The 12500-nt window shown below is 47.5% G+C and overlaps 1 protein-coding gene across 1 annotated transcript in view; it reads right to left on the bottom strand.

Moving 5' to 3' along the window:
- brsk2a (BR serine/threonine kinase 2a) overlaps positions 1 to 12500 on the bottom strand; it is a 204560-nt gene that overhangs the window by 58669 nt on the left and 133391 nt on the right. Inside the window, exon 3 of the mRNA XM_076302105.1 lies at positions 2766 to 2851. Coding sequence (XP_076158220.1) covers positions 2766 to 2851 — 86 coding nt within the window. The remainder of the gene's footprint in view (positions 1 to 2765; positions 2852 to 12500) is intronic.

Raw genomic sequence — 12500 nt, 5'->3', positions numbered from 1 at the left:
ATACACACAAGTACAAACAAACACACACACACACACACACCACACACACAATGACAGAAATAAACAAACACAAACATAAACACGCACACGCACACACACACACACATACAGTACATACACAAACCAAATCACAAAGATACACACAAGTACAAACAAACACACACATGCACACACGCACACACTCACACACACACACACACACACTAGAATGGTGCAGCATCTCTCCTGGTTGTTTACGATCACCGCTCCGTCACCAGTCCACTCACCAGTCTCTCAGCCTGGCTACAAGGAGAGAGGTGTGGAGGGAGGAGCAACAGAGAGACAGAGGCTGCTTCCAGACACGCCCTCCGCAGTACATGCAGCGCTTTGTCAAACGGAGGTCCGACCCTTCGGGTGATTCAGATATGATGCTGACATGCTGACATTATATTTACTGACGTTATATGTGTGAATGAACAGAATGTCTAACACATGAACAAAATCTCCATGTGGTTGAACAGGTTGAGCGTGGTTGAACACGCACATGAACAGAATCTCTGCATGTTCTCTCTTCTCTCTCTCTCTTCTCTCTCTCTCTCTTGGGCAAGTTGTTTTTAAAACATGAAAGTTTGTGCTGAATTGTGCTTTGTATGAATTTTATTCAACACTTGTCGATGGTTTTATTTTGTAATATTTAAATACCCCAAACTGTTCTAATAAAGGTGTGTTATGCCTCTCTCTCCCTCTTATCTTCCATCTTCTCTCTCCCAATCCTCTCTCTCTGCCCCCCCTCTTCTCTCTCTCTCTTTCTCTCTCTCTCTCTCTCTCCATGGTGGGCCTGCAGCCTGATGACCGGTCTGCCGGCTGGCCGTATTTCTCCCTGGCATGTTCGAGCATCTCTCTCCTGCACGGGCAAATTGAATCCGGGGGCCACTCCACTCCAATGGCCCTCCATCCTCCATCATCAGCTCGCGCCCCACACTGCCCTGGCCTGGCCCACCCCCCGACCCCCCCCTTATCTCAGCATCCAACAACCAGCAATCTGCCCACAACCTGCAATTGGCCCCGGGGCTTGACTCCCAGCCATAAAACCTGCTCCGCTCGTAAAAAACAAAGAACCTGCAGGCATCACGGTTAGCTTCACTTTCACCACTGGGTAGGTGTTTAGCTAGAGGATGGGATTCTACAAAGCTACGCTGTGGTGGTTTGCCCCACCTCCACATGCTACAATCAATACCATGAATATGGATTTAGTCACTTAGGGCAGACATAGGAAGGTGTCTTCTTCTCTAAGGGAAACTATGAAAAGATGGTTTGGGAGCTTTGCATACAAATGTGAAAAGTATACCTTCCAGGTATTCGTAAAATGCTAAAAGACACCATTAGTAGTAAACCAAACACTGATCTCCAAACTAAACTATAAACTAGTCACAATGTTTAGTCATTTCCAAAAGACAATGCAAGTTTCTATACACGTTTTCCAAAGAACATTGTTTCTTTTTGTTTAGTTTTTTTCTTGGACAGCAGTTTTCTTGGACTGCATTTTTAGACTGTCCCAGCTACCCAGCAACGCCAGGCTACTTTTGAGCATCCTTTCCAGCCCCGGGATCATTTGCATAGGAAAACACTTTTGGATCAGTGCTGGACAGCATCTGAAGACAGATGACAGGCCCGCACAGCACCTCTCCCAGCCTGGCGCGTCTGCTGTGCGCGATGGCATGATTCATTTGCAGATAAAGGGAGCTTAGCCCGGGCAATTACCTGTCAGTGCAATACAAATTAGTGGGGGAGTCCAAAGTGATTTGCGAGCGTGATGTTTTCACAGACAAACTTCTGCAAACCCACTGTGATATCTGCATGTGTTCGGCTAAACTCGGCAGAGGGATGATTTAAGGCCCAACATCCATAATCCACAAGTGTGTATAATAAATCACATCGTGCACTATTCGCGAGTACACAGCTACGCATTTTATGTGTCAAATAAATCACACATTCCTGAACAACAAATAACATGGCCATGCCACTTTAACATCATCCAAATTATACACATAAATATGTACCACCATCACCACCCGTTTAATACTATTATTGAAGCCTGTGACTTTAACAACTGTTTGTTAATGCAAAAGGACATTGCTTTGTTTATGTAAGAGAAGAAGAGCGATCCATTAGCTGCATGGTAATGTAGCGCGCCTAAAAGGCTACAGCGCAGTACTAGTCATGCTGCATTAACACTATCAAAGCCATCGTGTCCCTCTCATCAGCCTCTCACAACACTTGTCTGCTCACTGGGATAAATTAGCAAAGAAGCACAGTAGCACAAACACACACACACACACACACACACACACTCACACACACACACATATACATATACACACACATACACACAGAGACATATAGGCAGACTTGTGACATCAACGCATACATAAACAAACACACACACTGTACACACACACACACACACACACACACACAGACAGACACACACACATACATAGAGAGACATACAGGCAGACTTGGGACATCAACACATGTACATAAACAAACACACACACACACACACACACACACACACACAGGGAGAGAGACATACAGACAGACCTGTGACATCAACACATGCATAAACAAGCACACACACACACACACACAGTTATAAACAAATGCACTGAGACATGATACGAATATTTCATAGCCTGTGCCTGTGTCAATTTATATGGTAATTTCTAAATGTTGTCAATGCCAAATAACCAAGCCTCTTGGTTATGGTTATCGGTGGTACTTACAAATATTTCTTGTTTTCGTAGACATCATGCAACTTTAAAACGTGTGGGTGTTCTATTAGCTTCAGAATGGCGATCTCCCGCTCCACCTGAAAAGCAGACACAAGACAAAAAGCAAACTGGTGAGTATTTCATGGCTATGATCGTGGAAAATGGAAGACCTGGCCTCTGCCAGAACAAGAGCTTTAAATTGCTTTTTGGACTTGAGATTGTCAATCAAGACTGGCCATAATTAAGAGATTATGAGAGCAATCGCCATGGCAATTCAAACTCCAATAAGTTTAAAGTTAAAGAATTAAAACCCCTATGCATGTGTGTGTGTGTGTGTGTGTGTGTGTGTGTGTGTGTGTGTGTGTGTGTGTGTGTGTGTGTGTGTGTATGTGTGTGTCATCTTCAGTCATCCTCCGTTGACCAGAAGAGTTTCAGGTCAATATCAAAAATAGTGAAGGTTCAGCAGGTCTATTACTTCAATACTACACATGTGGGGAGCACATTTTCATAAAAAAAAAATACCCCAGTGTTGTGGTGTAGGTGTAGGGGGTCTTTCAATATTTAAAGCCCTCGCATGACCAGCAGAGTTTCAGGTCTTTTGTCTGCAGGCCTAATACTTCTACACATGCAAAGTGCATCCTGTCACAAGTGATCAATGTGTCCTCTTTGGCAGTGGGTGCTGCAGGGGTGAATCCATGAGCCATAAACAGCTGAACGCGTGGAACTCGTGCTCCGTGCGGCCCTCGCATGGTTACCCTTCTGAGGAATGATACACAGCTCCCCCCCCCCACCCCCCTCCCACCCCCAAATGCTACCTGCAGGAGCCACCTGAGCGACCGTGAGAGTCGCATTCGGTTGAGCCTCAGTAGCCTCTCATGCACGGGGACAGAAAGTTTGACAAAACCGGTCAAGCTGAAATGAATAAAACAGTAACCCGAAAAAGAAAAAGGAAAAAGGAAAAAAAAAACGCTTATGAAATCAGCCTTGTTTCCGGAGCGGAGGGGAGTGGAGCGGAGGGGAGTGGAGCGGAGCGGGGTGGGGTGGGGAGGGTTTTTAGCTAAACCAGCGGGGCACGAGGAGCGCTACGTCTGACGGTCGGTTCCGGTTCTCGTCACTGTCCCGGTGAATGCTCTTAGTGGGACGCGCTTGTCGGAGGGCATCAGTGCGGCTCCAGGTGACGAGTGCCGCCTTAGCGTTCCGCCGCCCCCCCCCCCCCTTTGCCCCCCCCCCCACCCCAACCTCCCAACCAATCTTCCTCCGCCTGAGCTCTTCACCTGGCCGCGTGGGAACAGGTGACAAGGGCCAATGGGAACGCAGACGTGAGCACAGGTACTCTAGCTACTCTTTTTTATTCTTCTTTTTTATTCTCCTCCTCCTCCTCTATTCTTTTCTTCTCCTCTTCCTCTCTCCTTCCTTCCACGTCCACTAGGGTCATTCACAGAGGCTCACTCCTGCTGCACATAGCCAGCCTGGCCGTCTGAAGGGTCCTCTACATGTCCTTGTGCTGCTACGGAGTCCATTCCTGGCAGCCCAGGGGCCAGCAGCTTTCGGCCTGATGGAGATGAAGTCTAAGTTGGTGGAAAGTGAGGGGAATGCAAGCACAGATCTCAGGGGCTCTAATGGGGCTTCATTAGGCAGTGTGCATGTGTGTGTGTGTGTGTGTGTGTGTGTGTGTGTGTGTGTGCGTGTGTGTGTGTGTGTGTGTGTGTGTGTGTGTGTGTGTGTGTGTGTGTGTGTGTGTGTGTGTGTGCGTGTGTGTGTGTGTTTGTGTGTGTGTGTGTGTGTGTGTGTGTGTGTGTGCGTGTGTGCGTATTTGTGTGTGTGTGTGTGTGTCTTTCACAGTCAGGCACAGTAATTAGCTGTAGCGGAACAGAAGCGGTGGGAATATGATGATAGCGTAGCAGCGAGCAGGCTGTGGCTAATCCTGCAGCTGCACTGAAACCTGGAGGGTCCCTCGTCATCATCATCAACATACACACACACACACACACAGAATAAAACACAGCCCTCCTCCCCCCCCACCCCCACACACACTCCACACACATGCACACACTCTGTTCCTCCAGGTGTCGAGTGGAGGACAGTCCTGCCGCATTGTTGGCCTGGGAGTGGTGGCAGCGTGTGGACCGGCCGATAAATCACCCTGATTGATCAAGTGAATCATAATAACATAAAGAGATGGCCAAGAAGGGAGGGTGGTGTTGGTGGTGTGGGGTGGAGGTAAGGTGGGGTGGGGTGGGCTATAAAGACATCTCCTAGTGGCCAAACCCTGGTGATTAATTACTGCTCGTGCCGACCCGGCGGCGGCCTTAGGTAGAGGAGCGCGGTGCTGTGGCGGAGCTGCCATTAAGTTATGGCTCCGAGGAGGGGAGGGGTGGAGGCTGAAGAGAGTAGACTCTCTGGACAGGGCCGCTTTAATAATGCAGAGCGGAAGGACACAAGGGCAAAACCGGGGGCAGTAGACAGCGTCCACTCACACTACTCAGCAGGGGACGGCTGCCAGCCACAGGCACAGAGGAGTAGGAGGAATACAGGCCAGTGTTACACCTCAGCCAGCATCACAGGCTAGCTAGAGGAAGTAGGAAATTACACACTTTACTAGTATTGTGCTATACTATAATATCTATTTCATTAACACAGTTCATTGAGAGATTGTGTTAACGTGCCTACAGTATGCAATATCATAGGTAGTCTCAAAAAAAGACACTAACCGTGACATATGATATCATAGTGACTGAGGTTAGCATACTATGATGAATGCTTATGTTTATTGGTCATATGAGCAACAGTCAGTTCATTACATAATATCTAATGAAGTGAAAACATTTAAAAAGTTGAAGGATAGCTTCATGTTTTGTCTTGTGTTTGAGGTTGTGTGATTTGTGTGATTCATGATCTCTGTCTCTGCAGATTTGTACCTTTTCACTTCTGTCTCTCTATCTATCTCTCCTTCACTCTACATCACTCTCTCTCTCTTTCTTCCACTCTCGCACTCTCTCGAAAGGGTCTTTATCTATGAGTTTAGGAATTGAATTCAGTTATTATAATATTATCAGACGTAGAGTCTTTGGCTAAAATGTGGGGGATTGAGTTATGTACAGTATGTACAAGGTCAATGCAAAGGGTTTGTTACAGCTAAACTTCGGAGTACACCGGGGGTGGGTGGGGTTTTTTTTTTTTTTGCTTTTGATTTTTAGCATGTCTTCTTTTTCTTGTTTTTGTACTTAGCTTTTTTTACTGGCATTAAAAAATAACTTTCGTGTCAAAGTCTCACTCTCCCTCTACATCTCTCTCCCTCACTCCCTCTCTCTCTCTCTTCCTGTCTCTCTTCCCTACTCCCTCTCTCTCTTTTGCCCTCACTCCCTCTATCCCTCTATTCCCTACTCCCTCTCTCTCTCACTCCCATTCTCTCTCTCACTCTCTCCCTCCCTCACTCTTCCTTATTTCCTCTCTCTCTCTTCCATACGTCCTGTTTTTCTCTCACTCCCCCTCTCTCTCTCTCTTTTTCCCTTTCTCCCTCCCTATCTCTCTCTGTCTCTCTCTTCCCTATTCCCTTTCTCCCTCCCTATCTCTCTCTGTCTCTCTCTCTCTCTCTCTCTTCCCTATTCCCTTTCTCCCTCCCTATCTCTCTCTGTCTCTCTCTTCGTTGAGTGAGACGAGATGAGATGACCTCTCGTCTCTCTCTCTCTCTCTCTCTCTCTCTCTCTCTCTCTCTCTCTCTCTCTCTCTCTCTCTCGCTCTCTTTTTCCCTTTCTCCCTCCCTATCTCTCTCTGTCTCTCTCTTCGTTGAGTGAGACGAGATGAGATGACCTCTCGTCTCTCTCTCTCTCTCTCTCTCTCTCTCTCTCTCTCTCTCTCTCTTTCTCTCTCTCTCTCTTCACACCTCTCGCCTCTTGACAGGCACCTCTTTTCCTCCGCTGCCTCCAGAGAGGGATATCCTGCGACGAGCCTCCAAATGAATCCATTTCCATTTCATAAACACAAATAGAAGTTTGTCACGGTCGCCGGGTGCAGCGGTGTTCAACACACACGCGGCCCATTACCGCCCGATCACACCTCCTCTGATTACGCCCAGGAATGGGGAAATGCCACAACGGATCATATTTGCTGTTAATGTTCTCAATTACGTAAACTGGGCAGCAGTCATTGCCCCATACAAAGGAGAGCATATTGTAGCAGCATTCCCATAGCTGAAAGATCCACAGGACTCCACTTCAGTCTAACCTAGATATGCCAGACAAACAAAAGGGGCTCCATGGCTAGCCAAGCCTGGCTGTTTGCATTGGTTGCTTTTTTTTTTTTTTTAACCCCATCTCCCCTTCCACGACCGTCCAAATGGGCTTTGCAGATGTTGTTGTGTTGGCAGGACCTCGTGATCAGGCCAGTGCCAAAGTGTGCTGGGGTCAGTGCCATTGGTTGGGTGCCCCCGGGGCGCCGCCATCTTGCCATGGGCTCAGAGACGGAGCGATGGCGAGGGAGGCACGGCGCCATCTCAGGGCTCCAACAGAAATGGGTCGGTGCCAGCGAGTGGCACGCCTGCCAGGGCTCTGTCACGCCAACAGCACTTCACTCAAGGACATGGCCCGGGCTGCCCCTTACTGTGTGTGTGTGTGTGTGTGTGTGTGTGTGTGTGTGTGTGTGTGTGTGTGTGTGTGTGTGTTCGTCTGTCTGTCAAGAAAGGGAGCAAAGTCATTGGATGTTTTTCATGAAAGACAGCACATCAGCCATCCATCAGTCTTGCCCATGTCCAGCAGCTGATATGACAGTGCCATATGGCTCTCTGGAAGAGCAGTCAGTCCTCATTCATGACATGCGGGCTGAGGCAGAGGACAGTGTTATATTTTGAGTTAAAACATGTCAACCTTCAACCAACTGTTAATTAAACCATAACCATTACACAGGAACATCAGGTAAGTGGTTTTAAAGTACCGTGCTTATAAAATGCTGTCATATCCCGAGTCTTGTCTTAATCAGGTTACTATCAGAATAATGTTGTCCCTGTAAATATGGACAATGTCATATTTTGTGTTGAAACATGTCAACGTTCAACCAACGGGTATTAAAGAACCATAATAAAACCATAACTTGAATTTCCCCTTGGGGATCAATAAAGTATCTATCTATCTATCTAATAAAATGTAAAGATGTACATGTACACACACACACTCTCTCTCTCACACACACACACACACACACACACACACACACACACACACACACACACACACACACACACACTCACACACAGGATCAGCAGGTTGAAGGCTACACAGTACACAGGCAGCTGTTTTCTTTACTCTGGCTGTGGTCATGTTAGACAACACTGCCAAGCCAAAAGGTCTGTGCGTGGTCAGTGGCATTTTTCACCTCTCTGCTGGCGGAGATCAGAGCATCTTCTCCTGTCTGTCTGTCAGCATGTGGCTCTCCAATCTTGTCCTCGTCCTCCTCTCTGTTCCCCTCCTCTTCCTCCCTTCTCTTCCTTCTCTCTATTCCTATATTCCTCCTCTCTGTTCCTCTCCTCTCCCTCTCTCATCCTCCTTCTCTCTATTCCTATATTCCTCCTCTCTGTTCCTCTCCTCTCCCTCTCTCATCCTCCTTCTCTCTATTCCTATATTCCTCCTCTCTGTTCCTCTCCTCTCCCTCTCTCATCCTCCTTCTCTCTATTCCTATATTCCTCCTCTCTGTTCCTCTCCTCTCCCTCTCTCATACTCCTTCTCTCCACACCCCTGGCTCTCTGGCTTGACCTACTTCTCCACAAGTCAGACGGGCAGGTCTCCCCGGGTCGCCCTCGACTCCCCAGAATTAATTAACTCAAGCAGTCATGCACGCACACCCATCGGAGATCCATAAGGCTCCATTTGCCGCTTTATTACTCAGCGCCGTACCACGCCATGCCACGAGACGCTACGCCTCCCACCAACTCCGCAAGTGAGATGGGGCATCGATAGCGAGCGTGGGGGCACAGGTATGGTCAGAGGGGGGGTGGGGGTGGGGTCGGGGTTATTGTGTGCACGTCTGTGAGGTCAGCAGGGGAGCTAATCAACCCCCACGAGCTCATTAACGCGGCGGGCCACCTCCTCACCCATCCTCACTCCCCCCCCCGCACTCTGTTTGTCTTTCCCTCGCAGGTCACCAGGCTTCCCCCTGTCTGGTAATTAACAGTAATGTAAGGAGGTATATCACACTAATGAAGTCGAATATGTAGCTCATTTCCCCACAGTGGAAAATAGCCCTGGGGGTGGGGGGGGGGGGGGGGGTGTGTGCGCAGAAATATGAAAGAGAGAAAGAAAGTAAGAAAAAAAAAACTCCACGCCAACTCCTTATGAGTCCAAGGTCGAGCAGGTGTGTAAGACTGACACTAATCCAAATTGGTTATTTGACAGGGAGATAATTTGTCTTCTAGATTAGCTCAGTTATCATTATTGGGTCTTGATCATTAACTCCAAAGGTCAGCTCAAAATCTTTTTTCTGTTAGTACTGTCTGGATAGACATATCATGCCTGGCTACACAAATGAGGAAATGAGAGCAGCAACCATTAGTCCACTGTTCACAGAGGAGAGAGGGGTGTGTGTGAGGGTCTGGCTCTCTCACGGTGGAGAGCCCTGCCTTGTGTGGAAAGACCTCTGCTCGAAAAACTAAACAGGTTTTTGTTGTTGACGCTGTCATTTGTAATAGGCGCAGTATAATACATTATGCTTAATTATTGAGCAATTTCGCCGTGCAGATGGCGCCATAATATGGGGCACTAAAACGCCACGTGCGGTTTGTAGGGATTGCCGGACATGGAAAGCGTTCAAATAAATTAGACGGCGTGGTCTCCGGCCGGCGCCTGCAGATGTTCACCTCGCCTCGGCTGCCATAAACGAGAGTTAGCGGGAAACCGTTGCAGAGCACATACACACATCGTCTGAGCAGTCGTGGAGGCTTACAGTGGTGCAAAGCGCCATCTGCTCAACAAAGACAAACACCAAGAGAGAAAGAGGGATGGAGGGAGAGAGAGATGGAGGGAGAGAGGGAAGGAGGGAGAGAGACAGGACTAAGAAATGCTCGGTACTGGACACAATGGTGAAATTAAAGTATATAACCTGGCCTTCCCTCACAATCAACTCCATTGTTAATAGTCGAGAAAAAATAATCACATGTATAGTAAAATGTTGAATGAAGATTCATATTAGCTGGGCTTTGTACTTATTAATTACGGTAATTACTGAAAGGGATTTCAGCTTCATCAAGTCCACTTGGAGAAACTTTGAGAAGCACACACATACTGTACACACCTGAAACTTTCTCCAAAGCCAAGACGCAAGTGCTGGCCAAAAAGCAAGTGCTCCTCAGACTTCTAAAGAGTGGTCACAGCACTCCAGTGGGTGGGAAGGTGTGTGTGTGTGTGTTAGAGTGGAGAAGGGTGAGGGCGAACGAGAGACTGGAGCAATCTCTCCGCAGACATGATGAAACTGGGAGAAACTATGCAGCCCATGCACATCTGAGAGAGGAACTGAAGAGACGCCAGCCATTATGTACTATGGTGCTACTTTCTCTCTCTCTCTCTCTCTCTCTCTCTCTCTCTCTCTCTCTCTCTCTCTCTCTCTCTTCTCTCTCTCTCTCTCTCTCTCTCTCTCTCTCTCTCTCTCTCTCTCTCTCTCTCTCTCTCTCTCTCTCCATTCCTTTCCTTTTCTTCTTCTCTTGTTCTTACAATCTCACTGCCAAAGTCTGTTTGCCTTCATGTCTCTATTTACCTAACACACACACACACACACACACACACACACCTCTTCATCTTTTTATCCCTCTCCATCCCCCACACTCATTAATAAGCTCTGTCTTTCTGTTTTTCTTTTTTCTCTTTCCATTCCCCAACAACCTCTTCCTTCCGTTCCCTCTCTTTCTCTCTCTTTCTCTCTCTCTCTCTCTCTCTCTCTCTCCCTCTCTCTAACCACATCCCTCTCCCTCCCACGGTTGCTCCGTGGCATGGTGACATGGCAAAGCAGGCACAGCTCTGCAGATGAAAGGCAGGGATGACTCATTGGAGAAGAGGAGGACAGGATAGGAAGAGAGGAGGAGAGGAGAGGAAAGGAGAGGAGCCAATCCGCCATTGGTGTCAGGTGTGTCCCCCCCCCCTCCACACACACATCCAATGACCCCACCACACACATACACACACCCAGTCCTGATGCACCACAGTGGCTCATTAGCACAGCACTTGAATATGGCCCTTTTTGGCACGGCACAGGACACAGGCGCACAGCACCAAGCAGCAGATGCAGCTGCACTGTGTGTGTTTCTGTGCATTTGTGTGTGTGTGTGTGTATGTGTGTGTGTGTGTGTGTGTGCATGCGTGCGTGCGTGCGTGCGTGTGTGCGTGTGTGCGTGCGTGCGTGCGTGTGTGCGTGTGTATTTTTAGTATTTTTAGTTTGTGTGTGTTTGTGTGTGGTAGGGGCTTCTTCAAGGTGTGTGACGACGGCAGAGCCGAAAGGACGTGCACGAGTGTGTCCCATGCACACATATGAGCTGATTTAATTAGATACCAATGCTGAGGTAACAGAACACAGAGCTGTTCACTTACTCAAATTAAAACAGATACAGTTGATTCCTAGTCTTTAAGGGACCCTATGCAGTTTTGGCAATTTTTTTGCTGTTTTCTCACAGTTTTCTCTATAGAGCTCCCCCTAGAGCTTCGGAGTATATATTTTACGACACTTCTCGCTCACTCAGTCTGCCGTTTCCTCTTTCCCTGCTCTTTTTACTGGACAAACTGCATCGCTAACTTGTTCTAGCTGTTGCCTGGCGTGTATGTGTGTAGTGCCGTAGAGCAATTTGTTACATCGTGAGACCGTGAGACTTTCTGACTCTGAGGCCAGCAGCTCGCCGGACCAAAGTTGCAAGGCTGGGTTTCCCACTCACAGACACTAGGGGAAAGCGAGACGGCCACCATTCAACCCGGAAAAAGTAATATAACCATTCCAATGACTTTGAAGCTGTTAAGGTCAATTAAGCTAAATAAACTGCATAGTTCCCCTTTAAAGGGGCAACGTTTAAGAAATTTAGTTTAAATAAAATTGACCTAAAAATAGCAACAGAATGTTCCTTTTTCTCTGTCTCACACTCTCTCTTTCTGTCTTTATGTTCATCCATTTCTCTCTCTCCATCCCTAACTACCTTTCTTTCTCTATCTCTCAATCCCCTACTACCTTTCCTTCTCTCTCTCTCTCTCTTTCTCTAAATGAAAATACAAATTTTCATGTAATGCCAAACATGTCTATATTCTGTACCACAGTTAGAATGTAAACAAGTTTGCTTCAGACTGCACTCTCTTGCAATACCCCTTTGTACCTCAAAAATGTGTGGTCAAGAACATATGGAAGTCAATGTAAGAATATCATAACTAATGTTACAGTGTGTCAAGTCAAATTCTACACGTAGCACCTCTAAACATGCTTTACTGCTATGCTTTCTCTATCCGCACGGAATAAAGGCCTGCTGGTCAGGGATCCTAAAAGCCTCAGAACTGTCTGCCATATTTCATTGCAAACCACTCCAATCTGGCCGCAGGGCTTGCTTGGGCTCAAGGCCCTGGCAGGGGGTGTACAGTGGACCAGACCATATTGATCGCTTTGGCTTTACACAGTAGACTTGCCTCCACTCCACAGCCCCCCAAAAATAGCATAGCACTGTTACACACTCCACTCATTAAAAAAGAAACACACCCTCTTTTCATGCAGGTCAAGGTTCTCTGGGAAATCCTGATG

Source organism: Alosa pseudoharengus, unplaced genomic scaffold (assembly GCF_046254945.1).
Source record: "Alosa pseudoharengus isolate Yale_2024_CS ecotype anadromous, Long Island Sound unplaced genomic scaffold, YU_APseudo_1.1 YU_APseudo_1.1_scf_10, whole genome shotgun sequence".
Lineage (NCBI taxonomy): Eukaryota > Metazoa > Chordata > Actinopteri > Clupeiformes > Clupeidae > Alosa > Alosa pseudoharengus.
The sequence above is the reverse complement of the archived record's forward strand: the minus strand, read 5'-3'. Positions and strand labels throughout refer to the sequence as shown.